Source organism: Netta rufina, assembly GCF_964035555.1.
Source record: "Netta rufina genome assembly, chromosome: 3".
Taxonomy (NCBI): Eukaryota; Metazoa; Chordata; class Aves; order Anseriformes; family Anatidae; genus Netta; species Netta rufina.
Window position 1 is genome coordinate 18,717,704 of NC_140125.1, and position 19,640 is coordinate 18,737,343.

Here is a 19,640-nt window from a genome sequence, read left to right on the forward strand (position 1 = left end):
CAATTTGCTAAGATTTTGGCCACATGCAGTACAAAAGGTAACATCTGATACCACTGGAATCCACTCTTCTCTATGACCTTTTGTACAATGTCCTAAATGTCAATTCCAGAGCTTCAAAATAAGATTTTCCTGAGATTTTCTCTATTTTATTTACATATATATGGGCAGTTATATGGTTAATTATACCACTGTAAAAGAACATAATCAAGCTCAGAAGAGCAGAGCAGGACAGCAGAGTTTGTACTTCCTCAGCCTGTGCTGCTGATGCTCTGGTCCGGTCCTAGGAGGCACAGGTCTACAGCAGAGCTGGAACCCATCTGTGCATTCCCAAAAACACCAACAGAACATAAAGGACGAGAAATAGTAGTTGTGATTTCTTACTGCCAATTTGTGTGCTTGTTGTTATTTTTTATGTACAGAAAAGTATAAATTTGACAAAGTCCTCTGTGACAAAGTCACAAAATCTTCCTCACTTTCTTGAAGCTAATCCCAATACAAGACACTGCTTGTTTCCTACATGCTTTGTCGCTTATGCTTTTAGCAGATGTCTGTTCAAAATAAATAAATAAACCACTTTACAAACAGTAGAAAGCCCTGGGGTCAGTTTTACCTACTTCCATGCAACTCAAACTTCAAAATTCATTTCATTCTTTTCATGAAAATTCTGTGACCATTTTTGGCACTGAACACTTTTTCTTTTCTAGGAGAAACCACATTTTTAATCAGGCTTCCCAGAAACAGCTTTTGCTGATCATAATGTGAAAAGAAATACATACATACACAGGAAATGTAACTGCAGAGTGACTAGAGTTTATCTGACAGCACAGATAAAGTGGCTTAGGTCCTTAAATCCTCTCTCCTCTACAAACCACAGCAGTGTTCAGAAAGCTGAACGCTAAAATACAGTTATGTCTACAGACCGCTTGGCTTCCAGCGCACATCACAGAAATATCTGGAGAGATGCAATTAGAGCACAAACAGATGCTTACTAATTTGAGTTGTCTCCGTGTCACCTCGTGCTCCCTCACTGACTGTCACACCTACCCAGTAACCTGCATTTTATAACTCGGTTCTCAGCTGTGTTGCATTGCCATACAACTATTCAACAGCAGCAGGCTCACGTCGATGGTGTGAACCGCTGTCTCCATGACTGAACCAAATACTAGTCCCTTGTAACAAATAAATACCCAAGTCATGCCCTAAAGCAGTTAGAGAACTTGGGCATGACTTGGGATTCATCTTGTCACAAGTGTGTCACCCTCCCAATGAGTCCCCTGCTCTGCACAGTGCTTTATTCTGGAGACATACGTGGTGAGCAATCAGGTAAGCAGAGTACCATAAATCCGAAGACAACATTATTCCAGGCAGCAGAAATGTTCAGACTGATGACATTCAGAGAAAAACAGGGCAAGTTTAAGAACATCTATAGGCCACATGGGAAAACAAACCACATTTCAAGCTGCCCCAAAAAAGCCTGGTCAAATCCTGTTTGGAACTACAAACAAACTCATTGAAGTTGCAAGTGTGGCAGGAAACAGATCTGCAGCTTCTGAAACAAACTTTACCATCTAGATATTTGCACTTTACAACCTCATCCTGGTAGGCAGAAAATCCATGATCTCCATGCACCTCTCAGCAGATGTTTTATTTCAGACTGAAGAGAAGCGGGGACGCTCAGCCACCAAGGCACAGGTGCACTGCAGCCCTGCAGACCCCGTCACCTCCTGCCAAGCACCGACCCAGCAGGAGCACAAAGCAAACTGCTGGCTTTAAATGTGTGCCACCACTCCAGTTACCAGCTCTAACTGGAGTGTTATACTGGACCCCAGAAAAAGGGAGGAAAAGAACAAAGTGAAATGTTCGAAGATAAAGATCTGAAGATTAATGAACACAGTAGGTCAGTTTTATCTTCCCTGCAGTGTCAGAGATGATGCCCAATGACACACGTTACAGCACCTCTTCAGCTTAACAACTTTAGAGAGCCAAGTTCACCTCTAATTCCCTGCCACCTCAGCAAGATTGCAAGATTCTCTGAAGTCATCATTTCACTGAAAAATTAGCATTATGAAAGACTATAGAACTGCTTACAGCACCGTATCTTTCCACCACTCTGAAATACAGCAAGTGTACATTTAAAGCACGTGAGACTCACATTACTAGAGCTGAGCTTGGCACCTTGTAACTCCAGCTTTGTATCTGAGCCAGAAGGCGTCAGTCTCACCTGTTTTGACCTCAAATAGATCAAACTATCCACTCTATCAAAAACTGCTGTTCAAGGAAAATGATTAACAAATGAAGTCTTAGCTTTTTAATATATTAGTCAATGTATTATTTTATTAATATGCAAGTAAACATAAAAACTGGTGAAGAAAAGAGTCCCTCACAATCAGAATATGGGTCCAAAAAACCAAATAATTTTTCCCTTTATGGATGTTAATGGCTGATTTTGAAACACCAAAACTGCCCTCACCTCTCTCCACTTTCAGGTGTGAAGCTGCCCGACTCATTTTCCACTTAGCCAGCAAAAAGTTTGACAAGCCACTAGTTCATCACCTTGCTGTGAGCCTCCTGTCCGTTTGGCACAGTTGTAACGCTACTCAGAGAAATGGCACCACACTGCTTTTACAGAGTGCCTTTGAGAGAAGAGTTGTATGTTCAGAAGAGCAATATAAAAAAAAGGACTTGTGAAGGGACCTGTGGAGGAAGCCTCATCCAGGTAGAACCAAGCCATGATACTGTCAGTCACAGTGATGCATTACTTCCACGGCAAGCAGCCTCATTAGAAGAAGAGGCTATTTTGGGGAGGGATTCCTGTGGTGGTACAGAACTGTAACATCACAGATAGCTTTCTCAGAGAGGAAAAATGTGTTAACAGAAAGACTTCTACTAAAGAGAGACAAATGGTTTTGCCCGGAAAATAAAATCCAACTGGGCTCTACATTTAAAGCAGGTGAGACTCGGATTACTTGAGCTGAACTTGGCACTTTGTACCCAGAGTAGGATTTTTGGAGAAGTGATTTTGCAAAACTGAGCCTTCGTGGATCTTCATCTCCAAAAGTCATGTTCCCTCCCTGTCTTTAGACATGCACTGAAAAGAACAGATGAAATTTCCTGTGTATGATCTCATCACTCTTCATAACAATAACGGATGCTACAGAGAGGGAAGAGATACCTGTGTTTTGCCAGGGTAAAAGAGAAGGGCTTCCAGACCTTGCAGGATTCTGTCCCCAAGACACACAGTGATCATTGTGGAATAATGAAAGTGTCTCTAAGGATCCGGAAACAGCATTTAGTGAAGCGGTGACCTTTAGAAGTGGCCAGGCTTCAGACAGAAAACCATGTTCTCAAAGCTAACTTGAAAGCCAAGCTTTTGTTACTAGCATAGGAACATGCCCAGAGCAGCTCAAAAAACACCATATAAAGTATTTCTTCTTAGAGCACCAGCATCAAAATCCTGAGGCAGAAAGCAAGTTCATATTGTCTACAGTGGTTCACAGTGCACCCATCAGACACAGATCTTGCTATGCAATAAGAACTGTGAATAAAGCAGGCATTTCAAAGAAGCAAGGGTTGGACCAATTTAGAGACCTGGAAAAAATATTTCTGAATTGTTCTAAGCCTGAACTAACATAAAAAATTACAACTAAAATGGAAGTGCCTTTTAAATAAGTTTCGGCATGAGCTTTCATTATTTTTGGGGTACTTTGTCTGCTCTTCCTTCTATTAACTCTGATGATTTGACTTTAATATAATCTATTCTGACCCTCTATCATCTTTTCCGTTCCTCAGACATTTTAATTTGGACCCCCTAATGCAATCCCCAAATGTTTCTTGGAAAAGGGATTACAGTAATGATAAAAGACATGGTAAGATATGAGATCTCTCTCTTAATCTTTGCAGATGGGTTTGACTATCACAGATACTCGGAACAGACTTCAGAGGCAGAAGCAAGGCATTCTGTCTCTTCTCAAATAGAAAGTGTTCCCCTTTCAGACACACAGCTCAAGTTAGCTGACTTTTTCCTCTTCTGAAAGCATCTCCCCCCCTTCCAATCCTTTTACCTTATTTTTAAAAAAAACTTATTTCCACACTGTTAGGTAACAAAAGGAAATAACATCAGCAGTTACTTAGAACGTTTTCATGAGGCATAAAGGGCAAATTTGTTGGCCTTTTAAGTTTGAGGTTTGGAATATCCCATCAACATACCATGAAGGCATGACAACAGTAGCACAGTCACATTGGGAAAAGGGAAGGGTGCTTACTCTCAGTTAGGAGATCCAAATGGTCTGTTTGTGCTGTACAATACCCTGGTGCAAACTGAACAATTTCAAAGGTCAAAAAATACTTGAGACTAGGTCTTCAGATATATAATGCTTAATGGACAGCGTATGTAAAGTCTTTAAGAGGTGACTATCAGAACTTTCTATTTAGGAATACTACAATAAACCAGAGAAGTCCTTTCCTCCTGTCAGTGCACTCTGAAGAGCCGATGGTTTCTCCCTTTGCTTGCACTAGGATGCTCTTACTCCTTCATTCCACTTACTGGGACAATACTTCTGTTGTCCTCATTCAACTCAAAACTTGGACAGAGGATGCCACAGGTCTAACAGTCGGTCACAGCAAGATACGTTTAATTGCTAATATCCACGCTGCAAAGCAACAGTTTATGCACAAGAGTCCTTTCCATAAAACACAAGACTTCAAGAAGGGCTCTCAGCATCTCACACACTCACATGTAATGACAGTACAGACAAAATGGTTCTGGTCACTAAACTGAGCAGCAATATATTCTTTTGCTTACCATCCTAGACTGAGGGCTAATGAAAAATGCCAGTCTGAAAGGAAGTGCAATTTCTAACCTTCTGCCACAAAAAACACCTCAGTGTGCTGTGACTACTCTCACAGCAGATGGTCTGGTAGCAAAGAGCAAGAAAAGTGGTTCCTGCCCAGTCTGGCTGTATCTAAGAACTGTTTAGAACACTGCTCTGTTTATTCTTAGCTTCATAGTCCTCTTAATGCTTGCTTACCAGCATTGCCATCTTTCAAGACACCGTACATAGAGATAAGGCATTCTGCATCTGAGTACTGGTTCAGTTATTACTTGCTGTCCTCTATATTTAGATGTATTTTACGTGTTTGCTGGCTTTGTTTCCACACACTACTATTCTTGTCAGAGATAAGGAAGGAAAGTTGCAGGCGTAGCAATGGTTCTGCAGCCAGCTCCATTAACGTGCTGCTAACTGCTCCACAGGCAAACCTTCGGCATGATATTTGGAGTTACTAACTGCTTGCAACTTACAGTGAGTTGGAAAGAAAAAAATGAGCTACACATTCACCTGGTTTGTTTTTATCATCATGAATCAAAATATTGATCTTTTTTTTCTTTTAAACATGATATTTCTACTAGAAATAGAATACATCTATAAACTTATATTAAGAAATTTAAAGGGATCTGGTTTTTAAGTACCTTTAAATTGCATGGTTTGTCTAAGATCACAAGCTTGTGCCCCTACAGGAAAATCTGGCTAGATAAGATCCAAGGAGGATCTCCTTGACTCCAGTCTTACACCAAGGGCTCAATGAGATACTTAAAAGACTTGTATTTTGGTTGTAAAAAAAAAAATAAAAATAAAAAATAAACCCTTGAGTGCTCAGCCCCAGCTACATTCTATTTTTTGTCTCACCCTGTTTTTCCTTATTTACCTGTATTTCTTATAACAAAGAACCATCTAGGTTTCCTTCAACATCACTGACACGTAGCCTGTAAATAAGCTGAGCCATCAATGTACAACTGTAGGCAGCTGCAGGTGAAGTGGGAATTACTATTTGTCTCACAGCTCTTCTGTTACTTAGAAAAGGACTCTACAAAAGCATTTTACCACTTGCAGAGGAAACCCAACCGTCCAACTCCTTAAGACTCGATCTAGTGTGTCATTTTCTGTTTTCAAACCTGAACCGTGTCTTTCATTATACTAAAGGTTTCCTTTCCCATTAATCTTGTTGAGCAGTTCTCTCTAAGCTCTGCTGCTCACAATTTGTGATTCCTTATTGTTGAGCATCCATCACACATTAAAATTGTTTCTAAGCACCCCATTACTCACATATTTAGCCATGTCAAAGAAAGGCCTCCATGTAGCTCCCAAAGCACTTCAGAATTCCCTTCTCCCCCCCCCCCCCCCCCCCCCCCCCCCCCAGCATCAAAAAGGTAAAAAATGGACAAAAGCAGACAGCATCTTATTTGAACTTAACAGGGAGGTAGATTTCCTTACACAATGTTAGGAGGAGCAAGGCAAAAGAAAAAAAGAGAGGCAACTATAAAGTGTAGCACACAGAGTTAACAATGCATTAACTGATATCACAAGGTTCAGCTGAGCAAGAACCCAGCACTGGGTCCCTTGGGTAAATTCTTCAGTGCCAACAGGAGAACTTCCTGCATTGACCCTGTATGGAAACCACCAAAAGTTTCCTCTCTTGCATATTGTGATTTACATAACGTAACTGGACATGTCATTTTAGGACTTGGAAAGTATCAGAGCTTTTTCCTGCTCAACCTGAGCTTCAGTTTGGTTCTGGGACTATCTCCATAAACAGTCACAACATATATACATACAGCTATGTCCTGATGAGATCAAGGAAACTTCTGAAAATAATAACTCTTGAAAATGGGGTAACTAAAGAAGTTTCACCGACTTAAGAACTCCCATTAGTGCGATAAGCCTCAGAGGAAGCTGTGCAGCTCTTCTCTAAATAGCATCTCCAAAAATTTGAATTCGAATACTTATTATTAAAAGGATCAATTGCTCTCCAGGGACTATCCACTAATGTACTCCCTTTCCCAGCACAGGATTACTGCAGCTCATTCATTCACTCGTCAGAACTCTGCAGTTGCATAAATAGATTCTGTAAACAAAATCTTTTCACCAGCAAAATCCCACTGTGCTAGCAACATTAAGGGGCAAGCATATGAACACCCTGCAGAGAAGCAGAGGCAGCTACTTCATTGATATTTTTTTCCTCTTCTAGTTGATACTGCTTTACAATTGACATTAAAAAAAAAAGTATTACACCCCAATGCATTAAGTCCCCATACAGACTGGCTGCTGAAGTATCAGTTATAATTATCCATAAAGTGTTATTGAATCAGATCTTAAAATTTAATGCTGCCTTGTTTCAGGAGATAAAGGGCAGTAAGGCTGGCAAAGCAGAGAAGGAAACACTGGGCTTTTCATCAACCTTCATGTGATTTAAAACTATAACAACAAAGGAGACTGAGCACTTCGAATGTTATCCAAAATCCAGTGAGTTGGCCTTGACACAATCCAGGGGCACAAATGGATACTCAGAGGAATATCTGTGGACTTGATACCACCACACAGATGGAAGATGCTACTCTCATTGAGCTCAGGACTAGCAAATGCTACCCTTTTAAGACACCCTGCTGTACCTCTGGTTGTAATCGGCAATTAGTAGGCAAACCATCCTAACACTGAAGGGCTTCTGTAAACCACAATCTCCCACCACCTATTTGGGCCATTGCAGTGCACACAGCATCTTGATCATCTTCAAAAATAGTCATTTGCCTTTACAGTCCCCCTGTTAATATAACTCCCCATCTGCACAGCAGGTCCTCTGAGAGAAGGCACCAGGCGGCTGGTTAATGGAGCACAAAGGCTGCCCTAACGCTTGCAGCTAATGAACACTGATCTCCTCCCTGCCCACAAACAGTTTATTCAGCTTTCTGCAATCACAATATCAACAACCCAGTGCCCCCTTTCCCTTCCTGTCGTAAAATATTGCAACAGCCTGAGGCCATTTTTCATCTCTCCAAAGTGCTGTGAGGAGAAAGAAGATTACAGCAGGAGAGCTGTCAAAGACTGAAACAAACTGGTGTGCACCCTCACCCCACTAAAAAGCCATAGTGCTTGCCAGCAAGAGCCCTTCGCTCCTGTGTAAAGTGAGTCCCACCTCCTCCCTTCCTTGGCTACTCAGAATACTAATCTCAAGCAAGCCCTGATTACACTTTCCATCTTCATAAGGCACCTGTTTTGCAACACAACCATTAAACTTTGAAGCTTTAGGGAATACTACATTTTTCAAATATAAAAAGCACTCCAAGGAACTCATGAAGAAGGGTAATAGGAAATACTTGCAGTGAGACCTCATCTGAATCGCCTACACATAGATAAGGCCACAAATTTCCTTCTCTTAAAGATTTTGTTAACCTTTTGCAGATGGAAGGAGTTTACTGATTGAGAACTAGATGAGGTCAGTGCAACAATTACGTTCTGAATCCTCTTCAAACATGCCATTGGCACAGTGAAAAAAAAAGTTGATAAACTGAATTTTTACTTAAACCTAGTCTTTTAACAGAATAATTAACCTCTAACAACTACTCTGGCCTCCTCTCCAGCTTTGAAAAGTAATCCCTTCTCATTAGTTTCAAGTTTAATTAGCACCAATAATGAAATGTCCTCCACAAAGAACCACTGCATCATGTCCTCTAATGGTAACACGCTGTCCTACAAACGGGAAGGCCACACGGCAATTTCTGAAAACAGGTAGAGGCTCAGCAGATCACAGGTGTTTGCAAAAATAAAATGTAAACTGAAATGTAGTAAGTATGGAACATGACAAAAAAAAAAAAAAAAAAAAAAAAAAAAAAAAAAAAAGAAGGCACCACCAAAAACGATTTCCTTGAAAGAAAAACATTGCGAACACAGTTTGGAGCAGACAGGGCTCCAAAGCAGCTTTGCCAATAATTGCTGCAGTATTTCCAGTAAGTTATCAAGCCTCTCAACTCTAATTTATTGATCTTTCTTGGCCTTTTGGCTGAAGCAGAGGAAGACATCACTATGTAGTGTATTCTATATGGGAAAATTGTTCTCAGCACTTACAGTCTAACATAAACAAACGCTGCTTTTTCCATTTCTGTCTCCTGTGATCTCTTTGTAAAACAGATATAATGCTTCGTATTGTCACCAGGATGACAAGGCTTAAAGTACTTTGAGAATCTAAGATGGAAGAAGCTGTAAAAAGCCCAGACGCTCTGATGCAGCTGATAGCCTGTTACCTAATGGGGCAGTAGAAACAGCAGGCAAATGCCAACATACATATCAAAATTAAAAGTCTGCTGCAAGTTGCAGAGCTTTGAAGATTACCAGAAATTTCTGACAGGTGAAATCAGAGGTGTTCAGCTCTGTGCTACAGGCACTACAGCAAGTACATTCATGAAGCCACACAAGCTCTCAAAACTGAGCTAGAAATCTCCATGACGTAAGAGTGCTGGAAAGTCCATGACATGGAAAAAAAAGTTCCTAAATGTCTATTTGTGCACATCACTGAGTACATACACAGACTGATAGTACCTCTTCCTAACAGACTTCAAGAAATACATGCTGCAAGAATCCAGACGTGGCTATGCCTAACCATGTTCCCACCCCCACTACTGCAGTGGCCCTTCTTTTCCCCACACTCGTGAGGCGTTCTCTGTTCTTCACCTCACCATCTTACACAGAGCCACCTCGTCTCCCTTCACCCAGCTCATAACTCAGAGTCACAGCTTTCTTCCAAGACACAATGTTATAAGATATGAGAGGCAGCAAGAAGGGGAGAAGCTTCCAGAAGGACCCCGCACCTCTTCCTTCACAGCATGCTGCTACAGGGCAAATTTGAGTCCAACCACTCCAGCACATACATATGTTCTGACAGGAAAAGTCATTCTCCTGTCTCAATGTGAGCAATGGATGGCCGCCTACAGACTTCTGAAATTTATAAAGCAAACAGCAGAGCTGCTAGAGGCAAGTTTATGGAGGAAACAGCCCTCATTTCTAGAAAGGCCTAGATGAAAGGTTCCTTCCCAGTACCTCGATTTTGCCATTTTTCCTGTCACCCAGGAAGAAATAGGCAGACCACTAAAGCTATAAACAATCTCAAGCCCCACATTTCCTGTTAATTTCTGATACCTTAAATAGAAAATCATAAACAACAGACCTTCTCCCACCATCTCCATGATGTTCTCCCTTCTCAGAGCAGACAACATGCAGCCCCCTCAGCAACCTGGCAGCCAGCTGTACCAGCACCTGCAGCTCTTCAGCGCACAAGGAGATGGTGCTCAGCTGCAGGCATTAAACATCCCCCAGCCCAGCTGGCCACCACAAGAGGAACCACAGCCCAACCCATTCCTCCTCATGTTTTGTAGGGCTACAAGTAACCCTGGCCAAAGCCACACAAAGTAAAATCTCAAAATGCTAGCAAATCTAAATTTGACCCCTTGGCTTTCAGACAGGATGGTGCTTTAACAGGTGAAGGCATTGCTCATAATTTTTTTACAAAACCACAAATTCAGTCTATTGTAAAATCAAACAAATCTGTTGCCGTTTTTAAGTTTGGTAAGTTTGCTATCCAGGATAGCAAGGGAATAGCAGTCCTATGATTAGCACTGCAGACATCAAAATAAATCTACATGGTAGGCTGTTTTAGTGTTGTCCTTAGAAATCCCAGAGTTCAAAATGCATCTTATGTCTTTATTGAGGTTCTTAGAAAGTAAAAGTAATAGTGGTCTGCCAAAAAATAGCATCTTCCACCAACGGAGTCCAAAAGCAGTCAAAACTACCCCTGTTGTGCAAAGGAGGTACCAGCCACAAGAAGTATTTCACGTCGCACGGCATGTCAATGGCAGAAGTGTCGATATACAACCCTTCTTCTGATTCTGCCTCCTCATGTGATTCCCTCCTCCTTCCCACTCACTCTGTGCCACATTCACCGATGGAAGACCCAATATTGCAAGACAACTGAGTTGGAAGTTAAAGCAGAATTTGATTGCTGCGACCACTCTTTGTAAAACACTGAAGTTCTTGGGCAAGAGGAAAAAGAAATGCAAAATGTTAACCAATATGCTATTTTCACACCACAGTGATCACTTTGCATTCAGTACCTATTTTTCCATGCTTGATTGAATCTTTGTACAATAGTTCACCATTTTCTTTAGAATGCCTATTGTTAGAAAATAGCCTGGACTTCATTTGCAGCAGGCCACCAGCTCTTTCTCTTGGCTACAGCCAGAACAATTCAACCACATCACAGATCCTATAGGACCAACAAGTGCAGATGATTCTCCTTTACTATGACTGACATAGTTTATAGCTCCAGAAAGCAGAGATATATAAGTCCTATCTGTGCTGTCACAGTGCATTGCTGAGTAGCCATGCTCATGCAGGGTAGTGACAACCATGAAGTTACTTGGCTGCTTCAGTCATAAATCACAAGCTCATGTAAACTAGACTTCAGTCTCAAAATGTGTTTCTTGCCTAAATATTTAAACACATAAATAACTTCCAGCCATTTCAGCTTGCCATTTTAAGCTTTCTGACATTCATTGTTCAGAAGAAAAAGAAAGGTCAGGCTTATCAAATCTGCATTTATACCTCCATGACATTTTTCTCCAACCAAATTTTTCTGAATTTGAAGAGCAAGAGAAATATAGCACATTTCATAACGGACCTTTCTTGAATTAGCACTGTGGTCCTGGCAGCCACATTGAGCAGCTCATCAGGAAACAGATGCTATGGTTGGAGGAAAGAAAGAGGTAAGAAAAGCAAGCAACTTAGATTGTTGATTGCCATTAGGTATGTCACTTGTGACAAAAACTAGATGTCCCCTAGTCTCAGGGCTTCAGTGTCCGGGTAACCCAAGTGGTTACTTTTATCAGATATTTAAAAAAATGAGATGTCCAGGTACAGCACTGTATTTGCTGCTGCTTGCGAAGAAAATTTGAAGTTGGATTCCCAAAACAGCACCACCCCAAATGAGTTAGCAATAATATAGTGAAAAGGTGATATTTTCTTTACTATGACAGGGCTCAATTAAATAAATTGTAAAATTTAAAAATGCTAAATGCTGCTAATCTTCCCTCACTTTCTCTACTTTTTTTTGACTAATTCACAAACATTATCACAAACACAGATTACATTTCCTATCATATAGTGTTTGTGTGAGATGCGCAGTGAATGAAATGATGAGATTATGTCTGAATACAATCGTCAGACAGTGCAAAACCACCTCTGATTTTGAAGTATGCTCCTGCATTTATATAATAAAGCACTAAAGTTTGCTAGTGCACTCCTTTGCTGTAGGTATTAATTCCCTGTTTTTAAGAATGGGGAAATAAAAACACAGCAAGATTGGAGAAAATATCTGTTAAAAATCTACTATAAATTTTCATCCACGTAAAACAATTAACATAATAAACAGATACTTGTGTCCCTTTTGGTGTTCACTTACTGATCTTTTACTGGATAAACTTGTGAATAAGAACTTTTCTAAAAACAATGAGCCGTGCCTAAACGTAAATGATATTTGCAGGAAAAGAAAAATGGAAATCATAAAAACACAGTGCTGTAATCCTGACTCCCATCAAAGAGCAGCAAAACCACATGGCTCTGCTTCACCTTGGATGGACCAAGTCCATGTTTCTGGAGAGCACCAGAGACTGCTGTTCTGAAGGGAAGTGCCACAGACCTGAAATTTAGGGCAGCAAAGACTGGGACAGATGCTCCTAAGCATGCTTAGGGTTCACTATGATTTGGTAACTGTCACGCAGTACTCTGGTGCCTTGTGACTACCTAAGGGTAGAAAAAGAAAGCCTCAGTTTGCATTAATTCATGTCTGGAGTAAACTCAAGTGCAAATCCAGCCTGCCTTGAACCTGCACCAGTAAAGCTGGCCTACGAGCCTAGGCAAAGCACAAATCCCCGGCAGAAAAGAAAATGATTTGCACTAAAATATAAGTGTTTCAGAAGCCCCATTGCAATGATTCAGATTGAATCACTGAATTTTGCCTCCAACTTATCAGAAGAGGAAGATCAGACCTCACCTCAAATACAGGCAAGGAGGAGAGAAAAACAGACAGCAGAAAGCTTTCAGAAGACCGAAGTCTTTCACATTTTTCTGCTCTGTATTGCACAATTCCAAACTTTGTTCTTCAGAGGCAGAAAAAAAAAGGGGGGGGGGGAAGGGGGAGGAATAGAAAAACTTGCTCAAAAGCTCTGAAACAAGTGGAAAAAAATCTGGGGACTTTCCTACAGTCTGATTTCAGCTTGGAGCTCCGGTTTTCATTTTCAAAATGTCCACTTTCAGAAACACATTTTCATCTAGTCTGAAGTTCTTTCTAATCTTAGGTAAAGGGTTCCTCCTGCAAATAAGTTCAGGTGTGTGGTAGCACTACCCTAAAGATGAAAAGCCTAATTGCCTCAGCATTATAATAGCAGTGGTATGTAGTGCATGTAGACAGTTTCAGGGAGAGTATGTGTGGCAAGTTAATATGATTTTAGATGAAGACCACAGTGCAGAAGTAATATTTCCCCTAGCTGGAGGATGAAGAGTTATACACTGCTATTTAAAAAAATAAAATAAAATGTAATTGGATTGTTAAATCTATTTCATGAATGAAAGTACTTTGACCTTTACAGGGAGGAATGACTCATTTTCATCACTGTATGCCCCTTTTAACATACACTTCCCACATTTGCATAAGTAAGTAGCAATTAGCTCTCAAGGAGAGTTATTTTATGGCCATTTTAGCTTATTAAGCTTCCCAAGTAAACTAAGAAGAAACATTTAGTAACACTTGTGGCCTAGGTTTCCTGCAGTAAGTCATTTGGTTACCTGTGATGTTAACATGAAAGAACACAAGCACCTGTGCAGGGCTAGGCTACCAGGGCTCTAGATCGCTATGGAGACCTTGCAAGTGCAGAGCATTTCGCCTGGACTAACCCAAGCTGATGCCTTTCCAACATCCCACTACCTGTGGGATGAGTCACACAAGGGACAGTCAGTGCTGAGTCCTTTAGCTGACAGTTTCAGTATAGGAATGTTTAGGATTTTTATTGAAGAAAGCTCAAGAGCCTGTCCAGAGCCTACTCAACCAAAGGCCTACTGTGGGTTGACATCAGAAAGCAAATCCCGTAAGACCAAAACAAAAACTGGCCAGGACCCTTCTGACAAAAAGGTTTGCTAGCAGATTGGTTTCCCATGGGAACATACTGATTTTGATTAAACTGATTTTGGAAAGTTTTCCTTGGAGGTAGGACAGAATTTCCAATCAAAACCAAAGACAATGACAGGAAAGTCACCGGCAATGTAATAGCTGGGAGGCTCACCCAGCTATTGGGACATCTGCAGCACTGTGACCCTCTCTGAGCTCACCCCCCAGTTGTGCTTTAACCCAGCAGGCAGCTAAGCACCACACAGCCGCTCGCTCACCCTCCTGCCCCCCCACTCTGTGGGATGGTGGGGAGAACTGAAAAAAAAAAGAGAAGGCTTGTGGGTTGAGATAAAGACCGTTTATTAGGACAGAAAATAAAGGAAAATAATAATAAGAAGGAAAATATCATTACCAGTAATTGTGTACAAACAAGTGATGCACAATGCAATTGCTCACCACCCGCTGACTGATCTCCAGCCTATCCCCAAGCAGCCGGCACCCCCCACCCTGGCCAGCCACCCCTATATATTGCTTAGCACGATGCCAGATGGTATGGAATACCCCTTTGGCCAGTTTGGGGCAGCTGTCCTGGGTCTGTCCTCTCCCAGCTCCTGCTGCACCCCCAGCCTGCCCGCTGGCAGGATGGAGCAAGAGGCTGAAAAATCCTTGGCTTGGTGTAAGCACTGCTCTGCAACAACTAAACCATCAGGGTGTTATCAACATTATTCTCAACCTAAATCCAAAACACAGCACCATACCAGCTACTAGGAGGAAAACTAATTCTATCCTAGCCAAAACCAGGACACCTCCCTTCCTGTGCATTAATTTGATTTTTGCTCCAGAGAAGCACTGTGGGAAGAAAGAGAAACCAATATTAGTTCAATAAGCATTTCCAAGAGAGGAAAACTCTCTCTTACCTAATTTTGAAAAGGCCAACCTGACACAGAAGTGGTAGATGGGCTGGGGACCACAGCTCCTGCAAAAGGAAGCTTTTTCTTGCAGGATGCTGCATTACATGAGGATAAGTGTGCAAGAGAAATCTGGCATTGAGAGTATTTGCAGGAGAGCATTGTAGAAATTCCTGTGAACTTTGTCTATTAAACAACAGCACTCCAGTAAGAGTCTTTTGCTAATCGTTCAGTAACACACTGAGACAAATTGCTTTATGCTTTGTGCAGAAATGCCATTAGAATAGGAATGGGTTCACTCCAGTTAAATATCTCTGAGCAAGTATCAGAGACAGTAACAGTTAAAGAGAATAAAGTATTATTTACAGGACTCTTTTGTAACCCTAAACTCAAGGGGAATTCAGCTTCTTGAGTTTTTTTCTCATCCTAAATTATATTTCAATCTCCATTCACATGGAGGATAATTTTGTGAAAAAAAAAAATAAACAAGGTAATTGCTTTTTTTTTTTTTTCCCCTAAGAAATACTGCAATCCTCTGTAATAGAGAGAGAGAGAGCGCTAAGTATGTCAGCGTAAGTAAAGCCTCTTTATGTTATTGATGGGAGGATTGTGTTGTTTGAAATCCATTTCCAATTAGCTTAAGCAATGAAGGAAAGGCTCAGTTGCCTTAGGAAAGGCTTTAGTTAAGTCCTATACAAATTAGCTGCAATAGCGTTAATAATTACTGGAATCTGCACACTTATGGGCTAGTGGATGCTGTTCATGCTGTTACCACTGTGTCAGCATATTCTGTTGTCAGCGGGGCTATCTATATGGCACAAATTTAACTATGGCAGTGACACATGGTGTTCACGTAAGCAGCACCTTCACAAAGCAGAAAGAATGGATTTTCAGTCTTCAATACCCCCATGCTACAAATCTAGTGCAAAGTCATACAATAGTATAAATACACAAAGGTTTTGTTGCTAACCAGGTGTCAGACAATCTGACAGTGCCACAACTTTTGTGTTTTAGTCTTGGTGCAGAATTCTGCAGGAAACTATGACTTCTGCAGGAAATAATGAACAGCTGCTAGGAGAAGTAATTGCTGTGAAGTAGGTAGATGCAGTCCATATTCCTTCTGCTCCTCCTGTTCCTGCATCTCCTATGACTGCCTTTGCATGACTGTATTGCAGTAGAAACAGCACAGCCTTGTCTGCAACATGGTTTTACAGTGGTATAGGTAACCTCTGTTATCTCTCAGCAAAAACATGCATTTCTTCCCAACAGTGAAGACAATCACCAGAGCCTGGGGGGTTACTGATGAACTTTGGTTAAAGCTCCATCTGTGTTGTTACAAGACCACAGCACCTGTTAGTTGATAAGGATACCCTTCACCCAAGCTAAAAAAATAAAAAATAAAAATCACACCTTTTTCCTCAAAAAAGACGAATGTATGCCCTCCAGCTCCCTTATTGCTAAAAGCACTAGGGTTGCGGTGGCATTGAAAGCTAAGGCTCTATTTTCACCACCAGAGATGGAGATCTTTGAAGCAAAATGACTGCTACTCACAATAAATTCCCCAAAGAGAAAAAACAGCAGGCGAGTTTTGGTGTCTATTTTTTTTATTATTATTGTTTACCGTACCATAGCAAGGCAAGATCTACTGAAGGTAGGGAGCATTGGCCTCACCCAGACAACTTATGGCAGGTGACACCTCTGCCTTACTCTGCCAAAATGAGCACAGAAAGAGCTAACCCAGGCATGTCACTTTTTGTCTGAAGTATAAGACTGGTTCACATAGAGCCTGCTCTAACAGCCTGCTTTGATTTTTGCTTCAGGGAATAAAGAATGAGATGGGTTCAATTTGCAGTTATTCAAATTGCTGATGGATCTTCTCAGCTGAGTATCAAAAATCAGTTGTTCCAACTTTGTATTCATAGCCCAGCACTGAATTGTCTCACCTCTTGTGAGTTTACTTCTGTTTACTCTGTGGACCATTAAGTAGGCAGCTACTCGGGGACACACCATTGACTTCTACACAGCTTCATAAAAGCTACTTAACTCACTGTGACAAATTATTTGGTCCTGCAGACCTCTAGGTATTACAATCTTTTATTGGGACAGCCTGAATCAGAGCTTGCGTTGAAGGTGCAATGCATGCACAGAATGGAAATCCTCCTTGATCATTGGCCCAAATTAGAGATTTCGCTTGATGTAATGGAACTGCCCCATATCCTGACTGCAAATCCTGGAATCAAAAATCTATGCCAGGGTTTCTTTTCAGAGAGGTGTCAGTGATACACAAGCCTTCACAGATAAACAACTTCTTGTCATACTGTAGCTGAGACAGTGTTTGAATATCCTCTATGGTTTTAAAAGGGGTAGAAATTAACTCAGTTCGAGCTTGTTATGGTTTAACCCGGCAGACAGCTGAACACCAGCCATTCACTCACTCCCCCACAGTGGGATAGGGGAGAAAACTGGAAAGTGCAGGAACTTATAGGTTGAGATAACTATGGTTTAATAAGAATGGGAAAAGGAAATAATTAAAAAAAAAAAAAAAAAAAGTAACAAAGAATAAACAAATCAAGTGATGCACAACAGTCCCCAGGCAACAGCAGCCCCCTCAGCCAGCTCCCCCAGTTTCATTGCTCACCATGATGCCATGTCATACGGAATGCCCCTTTGGCCAGGCATTAGGACACAGCTACATGAAACTCACCAGAAAACCTTTTTCTTCCATGTCTCCCTGTCACCCATTACGTTCTATGCTTATAGAAGAGTAATAATATTGATAGTAATGCCAAATAGTATTACTGCACGTTTGATGGTCAATCTCAGCTGTAGAAATGTTTCTGTTCGCTGAGGTCTGCCTGCGCATCACCTTGGAAATCACTTGCAGCGCTCTGAGTAAAAAATATCATCTTAAAAAGGGAAGTTTCAGACAACCTGACCTTGCTGCCCTTAGACTAATGACACTTTCACCTCCGGGTCTCGATTGCGGTTGCCTGGCACAACGGACTGCTCGTACCGCATAAAACCCCCTCGGCGCTTTCTAAGCAGCCCTCCCGGCCCCGCAGCCCCCTCCGTACATTTCAGACCAGCAAAGCGCAGCGAGGACGAGCCGTACGGGCACACCGCGGCTGCTCGGGTGTGGGGTGGGGTGGGGGGGACGGACACTGCGCCTCCCTCTCCCGCGGGGCTCAGGGTGAGCGGCACGGCGGGGCCGGACACGCGTGGCGCTGCGGGGCACGATGCAGTGCATGCAACGCGGGGCTCACCTGCCGCCGAGACGTGGAAGAGGAGGCGGGGGCGGGCGGCGCGGATGGCCGCCGAGAGCCCCCGCTCGCTGCCCGGCGCTGCCCCGCGGCGCTCGGGCATCACCCGCACCCGGAGCCGCCCGGAGCCGGCGCGGAGCCACCAGGCGAAGAGCTCGGTGACGTTGAACTCCAGCTGGGCCCCGCCGGAGCCCGGCGGCGGCTCGGCGGCGCAGCCGTCCCGCAGGCTGCCCTCGCCCACCTCCAGCACCAGCTGCTTGGCTCTCCGCAGCCGCCGCCCGGCTCCGGGGGACCCTCCGGGGGAGGCGAGCGGCGAGGCCGGGGGCTGCCCTCCGCGGGCGGCTCGGAGCAGGGGGGCGCAGTCCAGCAGCAGGCGGCCCCGCGCCGCGGCGCGCCCGGGCGGCCCCAGCGGCAGCAGCTCCCGCACGTAGGTGCGGAACAGCGAGGGCACGACGAAGTCCACCGCCAGGTTCCTCCTCTGCAGCCGCGACAGCCCGGGGCTCTCCCGCGGCCCCGCCGCCTCGGGGGCCAGGCTGAGGGCGAGGCCGGCGGCGGCCAGCAGGCGGGCGAGGAGCCCGCTGCTCGCCATCCCCGCCCGGCGGCGCCCCGCCGCGCCCGCTGCTCACGGAGCGGCCGTGCCCGGGGTGCCCGCGGTGCCCGCACCGCCGCCGCCGCGCGAGCTTTGCCGGCTCCAACTACCCGCCACAACGCGGGCATTACCCGGCGGGCGCTGACATCACGCCCGAGCCTGCCCGCCGGCAGCCAATGGCGGCGCCGGCAGCTGGCATTATGCAAATGAGCGGGGGCGGGGCGCGGGAAGGCTCATTGAGAAAAAAATGGCCGGGCGGCGCGCGGCGCCCCGCGGGGGGCCCCGGCTGCGGGCCCCGAGCGCCGGGTGCTGCGGGGCTTTGGGGCTCCCGTCCCGCCTCCTCCGCGTCCCCGCAGGCAGCGATGGGCAGAGCGGTTCGTTTTTCTCCCTGCCTTCCCTCTCTCTCCCGTTCCTTTCTTACCTCCTTAAAAACCGAGGTCCCCAGAGCGAGCCTTTCCTCGGTAGGGAAAAAAAAAAAAAAATTAAAAGGAGAGAAGTGCAGAGGAAAAAAATCCTCCAGCACAAGGCATTTTAAAGAACGGAACTGAATTGTTCCGTTTCAGAATGCAAACAACAGCTTTAAGAATGGTTCGTGCACCCATTTCCTTTTTTAAACCTATAATAAACAATGTGAAATCACTGTAATTACATTAGTGCTCTAGCTAATCATAACTCATTCATATTTCTGGAAGTTGCCCACACGAATTAATGACTTATTATTATCTCTTTAGTTTGATCCTTAATGCAGGTGTATTTTTATAATCCAGGTACTTGAACTATATAATCATTAGAGTGCAATTATTCTGTCAAGCAGTTATTCTTTTGCTTATATCAAATTAATGTTAATACACAGATATTCCAGAGCAGAACCCCAGTGTAATTCTTCCATAATTGTAGTGCTAA

General features: G+C 43.3%; 1 protein-coding gene across 1 annotated transcript in view; it reads right to left on the bottom strand.

Moving 5' to 3' along the window:
* Nucleotides 1-18,251, bottom strand: part of ALK (ALK receptor tyrosine kinase) — a gene marked incomplete at both ends in the record, with an annotated part of 285,765 nt that extends 267,514 nt beyond the window's left edge. Inside the window, one exon of the mRNA XM_084285117.1 lies at nucleotides 18,124-18,251. Within this exon, the coding sequence (XP_084141243.1) occupies nucleotides 18,124-18,251 (128 nt within the window). The remainder of the gene's footprint in view (nucleotides 1-18,123) is intronic.
* Nucleotides 18,252-19,640: the final 1,389 nt, after the last annotated feature.